This window comes from Drosophila busckii, chromosome 2R (assembly GCF_011750605.1).
Source record: "Drosophila busckii strain San Diego stock center, stock number 13000-0081.31 chromosome 2R, ASM1175060v1, whole genome shotgun sequence".
NCBI classification, from domain to species: Eukaryota; Metazoa; Arthropoda; class Insecta; order Diptera; family Drosophilidae; genus Drosophila; species Drosophila busckii.
Window position 1 is genome coordinate 20877089 of NC_046605.1, and position 16088 is coordinate 20893176.

Consider the following 16088-nt stretch of genomic DNA (forward strand, 5'->3'; position numbering starts at 1 on the left):
TGTTCAAGGTCTCTGCCTCTCCTCACTTTGCCTGTACTCACTTTGCAGCTGTTTTTTTTTTAAGTTTGTATCTCTGCTTAGCAGGTACACTTGTCTGCCCATTGTCCAAGAACCCAAAAAAAAAAAAATTATCATATATATATATATATATATATATATATATGGATATAAAAAAACGAATAAAAAAAGCATCATGCCTTGCATGCTTTAGTGTGTCAAATTGTCTGCAAGGGTTGGCGCAGAACTTGAAACTCGTCCAGAGCCGCAAAGCCTAAAAACAAGAGGCAGAAGCTGAGGCAGAGGCAGAGCCTCGCCTTGCATCGCATCGCATCGCATCGCACTAACAGAGAGACAGAGACAAAGAGAGAGAATAGTCGTGTTCATTGTTTATGATGACGGCACATGCTTGCTGCCTATATAGTGTACATAAGGCTTGACCTTGATCTTGAAAACAGACATTTGGGCATGCATACATGTTGCATATGTGTTTGGGATTAATATATACATACATATATACTATACGATATATGTGTAGCGTTGTTTTTGGGTTATGAGTGCAGAAATACGAGAAACATGTTTACTACCAATCTGCAGAACTTTGAAATTCTTATTAGATGAGCGATAAGAAAGATGTGAAAAATAAAGTTGACAAACTTATTTTTTTTTCTTGTTGGAACACCCTATTAACTCACTACGTATGTAACCTAATTAACTTTCAACAACATTATGCTCGAAAAAAAAAACTCAAAAGTTACCTCGTGCAAGTTTAAGGGTTCAAAAAATAATTTGAAACCCCGTAGTGAAGAGAAGCGTTACCTAATAAGCAACCTATATATGTATGTGTGTGTGTGTGGTATACACATACATATGCTGTATTTTATGGAAGCATAAATAGGCCAAATGCCATTAGCACACACACACACACACACACACACACTTATATGACGCTCAGAATAAAGTGGCGGATTTTGCATATACATACATATATATATATACGCTTGATGTAGAAGTTTAGGTATATTGGTCGGATATAAGTGCAATACGTGTTGTTGTATGTATTTGTGCAAAGAACCCGCACAATTAATTCCTGCAATATCAAAAAACAACACACACACACACATAAGCGCACGAGCAGCGAGAAAAATATTTCAACTGCCCTTCAATGTGTGTGTGTGTGTGTGTGTGTGTAAAATTTGAGTTTTGTCCTTGAAAACCATGTGAAATTTTCGACAACAACAATATTTGCTGATAATGATGTTGTTGCTACTGCTATAGCTCTTGAAGCTTAACGATGTTTTGAGCGATTGTTGTTGTAGCTGCTGCCGATGCTCGCGGGACTCCAAGCTCATTTGATAGTATAAGCATTAGTTCAGTGTGTACGTGAGCTGAATGGCTGCAACTGGATTAAAACTAGATTTAATGGCAACTACACTAATAACGTTTATAAATTGCTTAGTGTATTTATTTAATGCACTACTGTGATCAAAAGGAAAGGTAACTTTGTTATTTAAAATTCCAATGTACATATTTCAAATTTAGACTCGAAATTTCACACAATTGTTACTAAACAAGTTTAAATACATTGTAAGTTGAAATTCACATTTTGATCACAGTAATGGGATTGGCTTGGGTTGGACAAGTTTCCCAAATGGGAACACCTACAGTGTGGGGACTTTGGCAGATTATTCTGTGTCAGTTCTTGCTGTTGGGGTAGGTAAGGTTGGGAAAGGGGTTCTTTGAGAATAGATTGTCTGCGTCTCGTTTCGTGGAGTCCAGAGACTGGACAAGCTCCTCGTAAAAGGGATGTTAGAGCGGGACAGTCGTAGAGGAGGTGTTGGATTCTTTAATGTTACCTCTAGGTGGGGGTCCACCATATATTTGTGCCTTCAAGTCGATATGGCAGGGAGGGTTTCGTGATCATCCTTATCCTTGGTATTTTTACCAAACTTTACCGCTTGCCATACAGAAACGGTAGATAAACCAGATGCTATAACTTTTATCCATTTGGGAGCTGTCTCCTAGATATCTTTAACTTCCCGACAATCAACACCTGCTGGGAAAAAAAATCTGAGCTTGTCATTTGTAATATGTGTAAAAGTTTAAATACCTGCACAACAAAAAAAAAACTTTCATTAATGAAAAATTTATAAATAAACATTTATTCTTACTAAATATTTAACATGTATCTTGATTAAATCTTTTTTAAAATATGTAACTTCGTCGTTAACTAAAACGTTTTTAAAAATAAGCTCCTTTTTATTTTAATCTACACATCGCCACATGAAGGCGTAATTAATATTTGAATTTACGCTCAAATTAATTGCGATACCCTCCAGTACGGCTGACTAGTGAACACCAGTAAATTGAATGGTTACTGGTCACCAGCGTTGCTTACCCAACCCAAACCTGCAGCATTACTAATTTCTAGTAAAATCAATAGTATCCGCCTTTTATATTTGTTATTCTAGAATAATACATGCAACTCAAAAGGCGTTACTATAATTCTACAATATCTAGCGTTGGTGAATGAATTTCAAACAAAACATTGGTGAATTCACACCAACAGCGTTGCTAAGCGTCACCAGCAAGTTCAACAGTATCCGCCTACAAGTTTGTTATTATAAAATAATACATAGAACTCAAATACCTAGTGTTGGTGAATGATTTTTTAATTGTTGAAATCACCAAGAAAAGCAACAACAATCAGTTGGCCGTACTTAAGGGTATTTCTTGTTGATGTTTGCATTTGTGTGTGTGTGGGTTTCAGATGGAAATATACTTATTTCAGTTGCGTTCTGAGCTTTGCATTTCACTTTTTGTGTGCATGTATTTTTTATTTTTGCACTTGGCCTTGAATTAATACAGCGAACTTTGCCTTTTTTATGCATGTACATACATACATATGTTCGGTCATATATATAAATGGCGAACAAGTTTATCGTTCATCTCTGTAAAAAGATAATTATTTTCATGGCAGGCGACGACGACGACAACAGCCACAGCCACAGCCACAGCCACAGAGCTTGATAATTACGAGAGCTCATTTCATTTTTAGACTGCTTGCACTTTTGTCAGCGAAATGAGCAACAAAAAATACAAAAATATAATACATACTTTCATTTCATCAATACACAAATTATACACACGGGCAGGGCAGGCAATGCGAGAGGGATGAAGTGGGTGACGAAGTGGGGGGAGGTGAGGGGGGAGATACACAGACGAGTACAGAGACACGCGCGATAATTTCCAAAATATGCCAGCCAACAAAACAATCGTTTCAAGGTCACGCATACAACTGCACAGCCAGCTATACTAACACACACACACACACACACACATGCATGCATGCATGCATACAGTGGGGCGTACTACATACACACCCTCACAAAAAGTTAGTCAGAGTCAGAGCACCGAAATAAAATAATAATAATAATATCAATAAAGAGCAACAACATTCAAGATTGCTTGCCTCAGTCTATACCCTATGGAGAGAGTCTGTGCGCCTCTTGACTTTATTGAAATTATTAATAGAGAAAATTTAGAACTTCATTATGTTGGAGCTTAGAACTAATTATCTGCAATTGCTGCCTTAATTAATTATATTGTGTTTTGTTAATAATTTATATTTAATTTATTTGCATGTTATCTAAAAGCAGCCGCAGTCACACACACACACTCACCTATATAATATTTATTATTATTTTTAAATCAGGTCAGAGACCCATTAACACACATGTACAGCTATATACATCACATACATGTATATATTGTATACAATATGAATTTTTTGTATCAACGCCAGCAGTTCGTTTAATCAGCAATCGCTACACGTGTGTGTGTGTGTGTGTGTGTGTGTGTCTGTGTGTGTGAGTGTAGTGCAATTGTCTGACAATAATTTCATACATACGCTTGTCATTCTCTACACGCGCGTCATAGCAATGGCCGCCAAGTCGAAATACAATAAAAATAAACAAAAAATAAAACGACAGTTGCTAAATATAAATACCGAAAATATTTTGCTCTTTTTCTTTCAGTTTTTTTTATTTTTTATTTATTTCGCAAGCATTTAATGAGCATTTTTGCATTGTAGTAATTCAAAGTTTTCCAAGTGTACAGCATTGTGTTCTCTATTTATTTGTTTTATCGGAATCTAATAATAATTTGTAGTTAGTTAGCATTAGCTGCTTGGCAGTACTTCAGCGGTTATTAATCATCATCACCCACACACACATCAATCAAATATTAAACAATAAAAGCCAAAAAACCATAAACTATAGCGGACAAGCAACTTCTTTGATTTAGCTCAGTCATTCGCAAAACATATCGATAGGCAACTTTAAATTAATGGTATTTATTGTGTGCAGAGCGCAGAGAAAAGAAAAACAGAAAAATAAAAAATAAATATGTATATATTTGTATATATATATATATATATATATAATATAATATACATATATACATTCTGTTTATATATGCACTACTTTTGTGGCATCATTGTGCCAGATCAAGACGCTCATACATTGCTTGTTTTAAATTAATTCCTTCATTGAAAGCGATGTGTATGCCTATATACCAACACAATATACATATATGAACTCTTATATAAGTAGGCATTGTATATATTTACCTGACAATCTCTGAATTGCAAAAGCTGAATTAAGTGAATTTATTACTTTGTGTCTACTTCGATAGTTTGTTTATCAGCCAGCCACCATCACATTTGTGCTATAATAAAAAAATCCATTTAGAGATAGAATAGAGCGGAAGAGAGAGAAAAGAAGAGGCGCCTAACTAAAATTGCCACTACCTTTGTTCACACTATACAAAATAAATCGTTTAGAAATATGTACATGACTAAATATTCACACAAATAACAGAAAATTAAAAATTCAATTTAAAAATCTTTTTCTGTAAACACCCGCTTTGCAGTGCAGATTTCAAACAATGAACCTAAGCCCGCAGTAAATTACTGTATTTGATATATACATCTATAATAATATCATACTTATTATATATATATATATGGCTTATGTATATGGCTTGCCAAAATGAAACTTAAAAGCGAATTTAAGAAACCGAAGTTCGAATGCACTCAAGTTCTATATCCATCAAATATATTTTAATTACTATTTATGGCTCTTTGCCAAAAATAAACGACGAACCACGCAATCTATAAATATTATCAAAATTTTCGCACATATTTTGTGTCTGTCAGTGCGTCTGTGACTGTAACGCGTTTGCCTGTCTACATTTTGATTGTGCGTCGCAGACAACGCGGCGTATGCGTACTAAGTCGCACGCACACTCATATTCATCATACGCCCCTTGCGCCCACCGCCACTTTGATTGCCAGCAGACAGCAGCAGAAACGACTCACGCGTTAATACACACACAGCTGTCTGCATGAAATTTCGCACGTTCTCCCCCCATTCGCACTCCCCTCCCCTCCCTGGATAGTTATTATGTCTGCGGTTCTTTGTGCGTAAAAATATTGCGTGGCTGCCGGTGCGGGCTTTATCGCAACTGATACAGAATGAACTAAAACAAAAAGCAAGTAAATACTCTACGAAAAAATAATAAATATAAATTACGCAAATATTTGAAAATGAATTTAAAATTATTTATCACCAATGACTAGTGTCTAACATTAGTTATTCAACGATAGAGTATACCAAAGTGTAGAGTCATGAGAAACTAATTCAAGAGCAGCTAGCATATAAACTTGTATATACAACACACACATACGCACACACACACACACGCACACAACAATGCAAGCAGCAAAAGAAAGCAACAAGAAAAACAACAAATGAAATTTGCCATAAATAGTTGAGTGTAGTTTTAGCTTGACGCAGAGCCGTGAAATAAAAGGGGTATACATAAAAACTATTGCGGTGGGTCAGGGTGAAATGAAATAGAAATCTATGAATAGTGCTATGCTTGTCTCTGTATATGTGTGTGTGTGTGTGTGTGTGTAGTTGTAGTAGTGCGAGCGAGAGCTAAGGCAAACAACAAATGTCAGAGAATTTGATTGCAAACGTATGAATGAAATGAAACATTTGCTTGCCAACCGAACGAACGGCAGCAGTTATTAGCAATTAAAAAGCAAAGCAAAACTGATTACAATGCAACTACAACTACAACTACAACTACAATGTAATAAATACTATTTTCTCACTGATACTGCTAGACGCCGACGCGGACGTCAACGTCAACGGCAGAGTGTAATTTTGTTTAATAGATAAGCCGTACGTCATGTGCATGTTTGTCTTATAGCCAAGCATCAAAACTATTGTTGTGCTACTAATTAATTTGACCTGAATTCGGTGCTGGAAATAAGATACTCGACTTGATTAGTAAGCATATGCTCCCAATTGTCATGGAGGCCCTTAGTTATAGCAAATAGAAGCGATGAGGCGTGGGTGTGCGATACACACACACACATATATATTTATTCTATTCTGCTCTCTATTTTCGGCTGGAATGCCTGTAAGCTGCACATTGGGCAAGCAGCTCGCAAGTGCCCGGCTAGCTCAGTCGGTAGAGCATGAGACTCTTTCAAATCTCAGGGTCGTGGGTTCGAGCCCCACGTTGGGCGGAGTTAACTTTTTATTTTATTTTATTTTAGCTTATTTTTTAATCTATAAACTTGTTTCGAAACTAATCAAAATGCTAGTGAAATAGTAATATTTTCTCTCACATTAGCGTATGCTTGTGCAAAAAGAGAAAGACAGAGAGAGAGAGGGAGAGAGAGTAAAGCAAAGCAAAGCAAAGCAAAATGAGCAGAACACTGACAAAAATTGCCAAAAAACGAAAATCATACATACTATATATATATATATGTATGATTTTCAAGTAGTATATATATATATATATATATATGTATATATATACTACTTGTGTATATGAAAATGGCCGTCGTCGGGCTGCATTATTTGACTGCGTATATAATATATAGTAAATGATTGTCTGGCATTCTCAGAGCTCAGAGCCCAGCCAGACAAGCTCAGGTTAGAGAGAGATAGAGAGAGAGAGAGAGAGAGAGAGAGAGAGAGAGAGCGGAATGAGCAAGTGTTGTGCATTTAAATGTTAGTTGACTGGATGTTATACAAAAATTGTATTTATTTTTTTGTGTTCATATTGTTCTGCTTGGGGTTCTCGAACTGTCTGTCTGTCTGTCTGTCTGCTTAGGGCTTGAGCTTGACATAGATATGAGACAGACGTGTATGCACTCAGGTATAAATAAATAGAGATACAAAAGGCAAGCGAGCCTAGACATACACTTGCTCTGGAGGACACACACGCACACACACATGCGTGAGAGCGAGAGAGAGAGAGAGAACTCGGCGAGTTTTTGCTGTCGTCATTGCCTCTCTAGCCCTGACCCTAATTTTGTGTAAACAAAGATTTCGTTTGGGCTTGTCGCTGGCGCGTTTTTCCTTTTTCGTTTTCACTTTTAATGCTCGCATTTCGATTGCAAGCTTTTTCCATGCCATAAGCGGCTTATCGTTCTGATACCGCTTATCGCATTTCAGAACCTGCCCTAGATGCCGCGTCGGCAACAGGTGTGCAGGCCCAGGCCCTTAGTGGGCCCATAGCTAATCCAATCTCTAATGTCAATGCACTGTGGCGCCTAGTCGCTAGTATTTGCTCAAATAGTACCAAAGACACTTGGCTTGCATAATTTATTAATTAGTCTGCCATATAATATACATACATATATGTATGTAGATATGTGTGTGTATACCTTTTACCAATTTCGAGTTCATTGTGCAGCGTTTTTGTTTTCTTGTGTCATGTGACGCATTTGGTGAGTCTGGCAGCTGTTTAGATACGAGTATTCCATGAAATTTAGCTGCGCGATGTTGTTGAACTTGCTGCAACGGAATTTCTTATATATTTATGTGTATTTTTTATATGCGCATTTTGCTGCTCGCTCAATGTTCTTGAGGCTGTTTGTCAATGCTGATTTATTGGCTCAGTTTGCATAGGAAATCTTCTTTAAAGAAATTAATTTGCCATGCAATTTGAATTTGTCTTGGCTTGGCTTTCAGTTCTGTCACTTACATTTGCAGATCTATAAATAAGTATTCTTCTATTACCAGCAACAATTGCTTGTCAGCCACAGAGTCAATAATTGTCTTAAACATTGTTTAAACTAACTACGCAAATATCAGTTGTAAGCATGGCTATAAATAGATCGGGAGGAGTCTGAAAGAAAGCAAACTACGCAATTTGACATTTGCATAAGCTCTCTAGTGCTGCTAGTGGAAAATTCTCTCTCTCTCTCTCTCTCTCATGAAATTAACCTAAATAAAAAATAAAAACAAAAAACAAACTGAGAGTAATCTAATCGTTAATTGGCACACTAACCCCAAACAAATGAGCAAAACAGAGCCGCAGGCGCTGGCGCTTGCCATTGGCCCCATTCGACTGTCCGATAAAAATAGTTTATCAAGGTTATTTGCCAAAAACACGGCTACAACAACAACAACAACAACAACAACAACAACAACAACAATGACAATAATAACAAAATGCTAGCGAAATCGAAAGCATGTGGGTGCCTGTTATAAAGTAGGTACACACATAATACGTATACGCCACCGTAATTGAAGTCGACCTTGGGAGATTGGCCTCATTTATGCAGAAAACTCTCATTCCTCTCGCACGTCTGCAGAATTTCTTTTGGCGCTTTATTTGTTTAGCTGCTAAGCAACATAAGAAAAATCATATAATTGTAGTGTATAAATTAAACTGTGTTTAGTGCTAGACACATCAATTGAATAATAAACGACAACTGAGCAAAATTTGGGTCAACTGAAGCAAATTCAAATGACAAATCTCAAACATGAGAGGGTCCCCTTAAGAACATTTTCAAGTGCGCGACAGCAAACAAGTAAAAACAGTAAATACAATGGAAGTGCATTAAAATGGGCAATAAATTTAAATTAACAAAAGTGACAATAAAAACTAAAACTCACAAAATAAACATAAAACGTTTTGCCAGACGGGCAAATGACCCAAAAAATATATGAAAAAAGTAAACGAAAATATTTATTGCACAGGCAAACAAATGTATTTATTTATGTGTGTGTGTGTGTGTGTGTGTGTGTGTGTGTGTGATAAGCATTAAGTGTATAAAACATTGGAGCATTCGCGTCTTGGCATAACTTTTATAATAATATACACTTTAGAATATAAAATTAAATTTTGGCTATAATAATTTGAAATATTTCTGTATTTCAATGCAATTTCGTATCGCTCATTTGCTATTTTAATAGTGTATATATGTTTCTATATAAAAGGGAAAACACAAATATAGAAGGAGCTGCTGCTGCTGCTGCCAAAGCAAATGCAGGGGGAGGTGCACTCACACACAGACACAGACACAGACAAAAACACACAGACACACTTTTTAGCGCTGACAGTAAGCAGTTAACCTTGAGCCAGCGACTGATTACAAAATTGCACCGATAACTGCCAGTGACCCCAACGTTGTCGATGAATAACCAAAGGAGAAGAAAGGCAGGAAAGTGCGAGAGAGAGAGACAAGCGAGCAAGATAGAGAGGGAGAGGGAGCCTCTACACAAACAGAAACTGCGACTGCTGCGCTGATAAGTCAGCGTCATTTGTATATTTGTATTTGTATTTGAATGGGTGTGTGTCTGTTTTTTTTTTGTGCATGTGCCTCGTTTCCTGACCGCCAGCTGTTGAAAGAAGCCGCATCCAAGGGGGCGCATAGAAATAATTTGAATTTGTTGTTCGCAAACTGTTGTGCTATTTTTAAATTTGCTTGCAAATGTGCTACGCCTAATCAACTTGTTAGGTACATTGTGCATTGTTGAGCGCATTAACTCCCTTACAAGAATCGCGTACAGGCCTCTTGTCCTGCATTATCTTGGCTTCATTTTCGAGTAATTCAAAGGGAATGCAACAGATTTTCAGTTGATACTGGCTCCTTGCAATTTCTATTGCAGTTCTGTGGTTCTGTAGGTTGTGCAGTAGTTCTGTCTCTCTAGTAACCAGTGCTACAATCACAGACGTCTGAAAAGACATTACATTCCCGACCTTCCCTTTGGGACACCCAAGAAGTGGTAGCGAACCTCACCCTGTAAATATCCCATACATGTAAAAACGTTGTCGTTCCCGAAGTCATAGAACTCACTTATTATCTTTAAATAGATTGTAAATAAATACCACAAAAAAAAAGTAACCAGTGCTACTAAGGGTTATTCTTGTCTAATGTCGTGCCCGAGATTTTGTTTCCTCTCGTATAACTAAGAATAATATTTTCGTTTTCACCAATTCCATTAATGCCCTTGGATGACTGTTGTAGATGGACAACGTCCATGGCAGCTTCCACTCCCAACGATTCATTTCGATGAATTATCGATCTTCCACTTTCTATCTATTTGTGTGCATCCGCTCTGACACTGGGCACCAGTTGGTTTCAGCGATGATTTGAAGTTTGTCCCTTACATTTGTAAAGTAAGTAAAGTTTCCTTATCTCTAATGAATTAGCTAAAGACAGGCCCCAGCTTTGGCGAAGCAGAGAACGAAAACATTTCAAACCTTTCTTCTACAATATCATCGATACAGTGTGTTACCTAATGCTTCTCTTAGCTCTCTGACCGGAGTAGTGCTCCATTTGTAGTGGAGACCATTGAGCAGATTGATATTGATATAGCATTGATAATGAGTCTGTAACTCATTTCATTTTCTATGATCGAGCTTTGGGTCAATAGACATTTACCCATTATTATCAGGAGTGTTCAAAGGATTGCTGATAATTGATCCTCACTCGACTTAATTCTTCTTCTACTGGTGTTTCAGTTTCTCCATTATATAAAGCGGGATTGGGGGTCAGCTTTGCTGACCAGACTAGTATTGGTTTCTCGACAGTTGGTATAACCGGATAAGTGTGGATTGATCCATTTCATTATCTATGGACTATGGAGTCTATGGAGACTATGAGTGTCTGATCCTTCTATGTTAGGGAATTAAAATATTGAATAGCAGTAGCTTTGCATTTGATGCTAACTGAATAAAGAAAGTAATTTCAAAATATGACTTCAGTTTATTTCTCCATTTTGTCAAGCACACAGAAACATTTATTATGAGGCATACTTGAAGCTGGGGGCTAAAGCAACGGAATGCCAGATACTGTCCACCCATATAGCACGAATATGAAGAATTAATCAATAAACTTTGCTGCATTGTTAATATTGGTGTTGTTTTTATATCTAACTAAAGAGCAGGCAGGAACTGGGACTTCATTGAAAAGTTGCACTACCAAATTGAAAAATAACAAAATATAACTCTTTATCGTAAGAGCAGAGACTGGTACCTAGAGCATGCCTGTTGAGATGTTCGATTAGAATAGGTGAGGCGAAATTTGAGATATAAATACCCTGCAGCTTGGACAGCTGTTCTGTGGTCATAACTATGGGCTGCAAGTCATCTGGATTGCCATGCAATACCAAGTTGGGATCAGCTATGGGTCCCATGTAGCATTTCCGCATTTTTAGGTACTGCACCCAAACATTTAGGGTTTGCTGCTGCTGCTGCTGGTCCTTCCCGCCAGCCTTGCGTAGATTTACATCAATGTCGATGTGACCCTCGTTGAGAAACACTTGTCGCGTTAGGTGTATATGTCGATTGGTTATGTATATATTGGACGGCTGCTGATCCTGCACACGTTGGGTCAAGCCCTGTATTTGTTGATCCTGGAGCACAGTGCGCATGAAGTTCTCGCTAATCAAATGTAAATTGCAATCTCGCAAATCCCGCATCGATTGCTCCAAGGTGCAGTTCTTTTCACGCAGCACCTGCAGCTGCGTATCCAATTGCTTCTTATCCTGCTCGTAGAGCTTAAGGGTCTTCTCCCATTCCTCGTTGAGCAAGCGCATGTCGGAGCTGCGCTCCTTGAAGGCGATCTTGGCGCTCAGGTAGCGCTCCGACAGCTCCGTGAACTTGGACAACGCATAGATGCAGGCGAATATCCAAAAGAAATGCAAGTATACATCAAAGGAGCTCGTCTTGCAGCTCTCCTCGAACGCATCCTGCAGCTCCTTGTCTAGCGTTCGATTTTCCATTTCGAATGCAAGTGTTGTGTAGTGTTGTTCAAGCATTTTGGAATTGGAATTGTTTTATTGAGTGCAGGCGAATGTTTGATGTCTATTGACTAATGAATACAACTATATACTACACTAGCCTACTAGTATTGGATCTCAAACTAACCTTTTGCATTGTCCGCGTTCTCTTTGCTGCCAAACAGCTGCACATTGTGAAATACCAGAGTAGTGGCTATGGCCAGGCCTAGGCATATACTCCAGCTGGATAGGCCCTTCATAGTACTACTATCCTAGCAAGGGGTCTGCACTTTTTATTGAAGTTAGTTGATTTTTGATTTTAATATAAGATTTAAGTATTTTTTACACTGTACTAGAATTTTTACGTTTGTCGCCATTAGGCCTACTAGGCAGTGGCCTAAAACACTTGTGTGAGTTCGAGAGTTCTGAGTAGCCCCAATTCTAGAACTAGACTCGAACTGATAAGGACACCCAAGAATATTGAAGAGAATGAAATTACAGGTGAATTGACCAGACTGGGAGTGCAAGAATTTAAGTCCCTCTAGTTCAAAATAAAAACTCTCTTTGTATACTTGCCAGACTTAGAAAAGAAAACTGCAGATTAAGCTAAGATTGGAAATTGTCAGGCTAAGGCTGTCCAGGTACAATATTTCGTACGATTTGTATTGAATAATTTTCAAAATCGAGGTTTTATTTAACTTCATTTTCAATGCCAACCTAAAATGCAATCGGAGCATTGTGTTGATAATTATATTAAGCTTATTTTAGCTTTAGTTCTTAGTAGAATTAAATTTGGGTTGGTTGTTTTAGTGAAAAACAAAAACCATTGCAGTCTGCTGGGTTTTTATAGAGAGAAAGAGGGATAGAGCTGCGGTTTCTTTGTGTCTCTCTATGTTTGTTTATATTTAGTTAATTGATTTAATTAGGTAAAAACTTTGCGGCGTAAAAAGTTAAAATGAGTAATCACGTCGTTCATTGAACTGACGAAAACAAATGGGTGTGCAACGGTGTGTACGTGTGTGTGTGTGTGTGTTAATTTATGCAAATATGTATGTTTATTAGTACAAGCGTAAGGTCAGAAAACTTTTTTAAAATATATTAAGTTAGTCAAATATCTTATTGTGTTTATGGATATTGTCGTGCTCGACAAATTATTAAGTTTGTTGATTGATTTTGATATTCATTTTAGCAATTATAAATGTATTAAAAACATTACTTGAGCTTTATTTAAATCATAATTAAATTGAAATTAACTAAAAAAAATAAATGAGTTTTGTATAATTGCTATAATGGAAATTATAGCTTACTTAGAATATTATTCCCACAATAACAAATTTATATAGTGTTATATTAAATTATTAAATTAAATAAATCTTACAAAAATGATGTGCAATTTACATCCCGGGCCTTATCGCTGTGCAATTTGAAATAAGCCACCCTTTGCTCCAGTTCGGGTATGCACAGGGCCTGGAGTTAACTAGCATAATAAATTATAGATATAGACAACGCATATTCTGTGCGACAAGTGCATCCAAGTGACTGCCACGCGCTTGTTATTGCAACTGCGCGACGACTATTTTGACAAATCTCAGCATTGTTTTTATTGCTTTGGACCCGAGCAAAGGGGCCGGCCAGGCCTTCAGCTATTGTTTTTTGCAAACGCGTGGGCCACCGATGGTGGAACCCGCCCAAGTACTCTGATCCCATAATCCAAAGCGCAAATGCAAAGGGTTCGCAGTTGTTGTTCCCTACTGCCATGTGGGCAAACAGGTGGCAAGCGTTGACCTTGACGATGATGATGATGATGATGATGCCGTTGCGTGTAGCATGCGGCACGTGCGATCTTATATATTAATAAGAAGAGACAGTTGCTTACGCTATGTTAGTTTGCTGAGACGGAACTGAAAGTTCCCATACACTTAAGTGGGAAAACGAATTTCAAGGGTGTTAAACTACTTATTTGGCGCGTTAAGAATTGTTTGCTAATTACTAGTTAACTTACGCTTGTTTATAAAATCCGGTATTTGCCGAGGAACTTGACCTTTCCATATACGTAGGCATATATAAGTAACCCTGCAGTACGGCTAACTGGTAACTTCACTGGTTACAAGACCAGTCAAAGTATTGGTGAAATTCACCACCTGAATATTCACCAACAAGCGCATGTTCCGTTTCTTATGTTAAAACATAATCTGGAATACAAATGTATTCAATATATTTATAAGCGTTGGTGAAATGATAAATTCACCAACAAAATCACCAATCAACAATACCATCAAATTTAATAATTTTCCCTTTTTTTTATCTTTGCAGGTGAGAGAAAATTTAATTATCATTCTAAACTGTAAGTTCCATACAACTAGTTTAAGAAAACCACAACTTTTAATATTTGCATCCTAACAGTTCTCGCCTTGAAAAGAGAACTTTGAACAGCATAAGCAATTTAATTTTCTCAATCAAAGATTAAAATTAAGTTTACAATAAAATAATTTAAGCATTGTATTAATAATACCGAGCGCATCATGATTGTTGTTGTGGCATATCAACCCCACTATAGACAATACTTCTCTTCTCCATCCCCCCGCACACACACACACACACAGAGACACAGACACGAGCATGTATACCCCCTGTCTCCGCTGACGCTCCCCTTTATGTAAGTGCCTGTGTGTGTGTGTGTGTGTGTGTGTGTGTGTGTGTGCCTGCCTCAACTGCAATTGCTGCGCACCATAAAATGACATTAAACCTGACTTTGTCCAAAGAGCGCGATAGTGAGTGAGAGAGCGCGAGAGAGACTTGTCATATCTAGTTGCGCCGCCACACTCCTCCTCTCCCTCTGTCAACGCTGCTTGTCGCTCCAAAGCGGACTAAACTAAACCGAACTGAATAACGTAAGCTAGGCAAAAGAGGGGGCAACAACAAATTATTATGATTAATATGTGCATGACTTATGGGGAGCTATGCATTTATAAGAGCGAGCCGGCACCCGACATCCATCCACAGACACAGCCACACAAATATGTATGCACATGGCGACGACGTCAACAGCGCAGTAAGCTGCATTGTCAATCGGTCGCTTGGTCTGTCGGTCGATTGGATCTGGTCTCTCTCTCGTTCAGTAGATTTGTGTGCCTCTGCATAAATTTTGCAGCTTGTATGACAAGATACATGCACACACTAACACACACATGCATACACATGTATATATTTTTTTCTCTAATCATAGATACTGCAGGCTTCTACATACATACATATGTATGTACATATATAATATATATGTATGTGTGTGAGTTGCGCTCTGGCTGATGCGGCGGCCGTTGCTTCTTTTTAATTTGCTTTTGGCTGCTTCTATTTGTATTTTATTCGCTGTTGTCGACAGCGAACTACCCCAACAAATGGCAACCACATGACGCCCCACAAGCCCTATTCAGAACATACTGACGCACACATACATACACACATATATACAAGTAAAACGCCTGCACTCATTCTCAAACTGTTCCACTGTACTACTGAACGCTTTCAAGCGTTTGCCAAAGACAAACCAACCCACACAATCAGAATCTTGTAAACATGCATATACAATATGCATGTGTGTGTGTGTGTGTGTGTGTGTGCTTGCATGCATAATGTACAATGAACGCGACCGAGACAGAAAATATTCTGTACCCAGCTGTCATTGTTGATATTTTGTATTTTCATCTTGAACTTTTGTGGTTTAATGTGTCTAGCCAACCCCCAAAAGCTACTAAAGCGCCCAAATTCACCACACAGCAATTCACCCAACCTTATCATACCCCCACACTGTTCGCGAAGCCGGCTTTTTGCTATGCGAATGCGTAGACGTAGACTCTCGCTCGCTCGCGCGCGCTCTCTTTTGCTAGAGCTTGCAGCAGCGCTCTATTGCATTCTACACTTGAACTTGCCCAGCGCTAACTCAACACACAGACACAGACACACACACACACACACAACACACACACACTACACACA

At 38.0% G+C, this 16088-nt stretch overlaps 1 protein-coding gene across 2 annotated transcripts; it reads right to left on the reverse strand.

The window, feature by feature from the left end:
• Nucleotides 1-11049: 11049 nt before the first annotated feature.
• LOC108596238 lies at nt 11050-12446 on the reverse strand. Of its 2 annotated transcripts, none has more exons than XM_017981780.2 (3): nt 12244-12446; nt 11414-12079; nt 11050-11361 (listed from the first exon to the last, which is right to left on the reverse strand). In XM_017981780.2, the coding sequence occupies exons 1-3, from the start codon at nt 12353-12355 to the stop codon at nt 11351-11353; spliced, it is 789 nt and encodes a 262-aa protein (XP_017837269.1). In that variant the 5' UTR covers nt 12356-12446; the 3' UTR covers nt 11050-11350. The 2 variants fall into 2 exon arrangements, with proteins under 2 accessions (XP_017837269.1, XP_017837270.1); XM_017981781.2 differs by having other exon boundaries at nt 11414-12187; nt 12244-12261.
• Nucleotides 12447-16088: the final 3642 nt, after the last annotated feature.

What these genes read in the sequence shown, in the direction of transcription:
- LOC108596238 (XM_017981780.2), bottom strand. Translation starts at nt 12,355, where the DNA reads ATGAAGGGCCTATCCAGCTGGAGTATATGCCTAGGCCTGGCCATAGCC. An exon ending in GAACGCGGACAATGCAAAAG is followed by an intron (nt 12,080 to 12,243) that starts GTTAGTTTGAGA and finishes ATCGAACGCTAG; the next exon opens with ACAAGGAGCTGCAGGATGCG.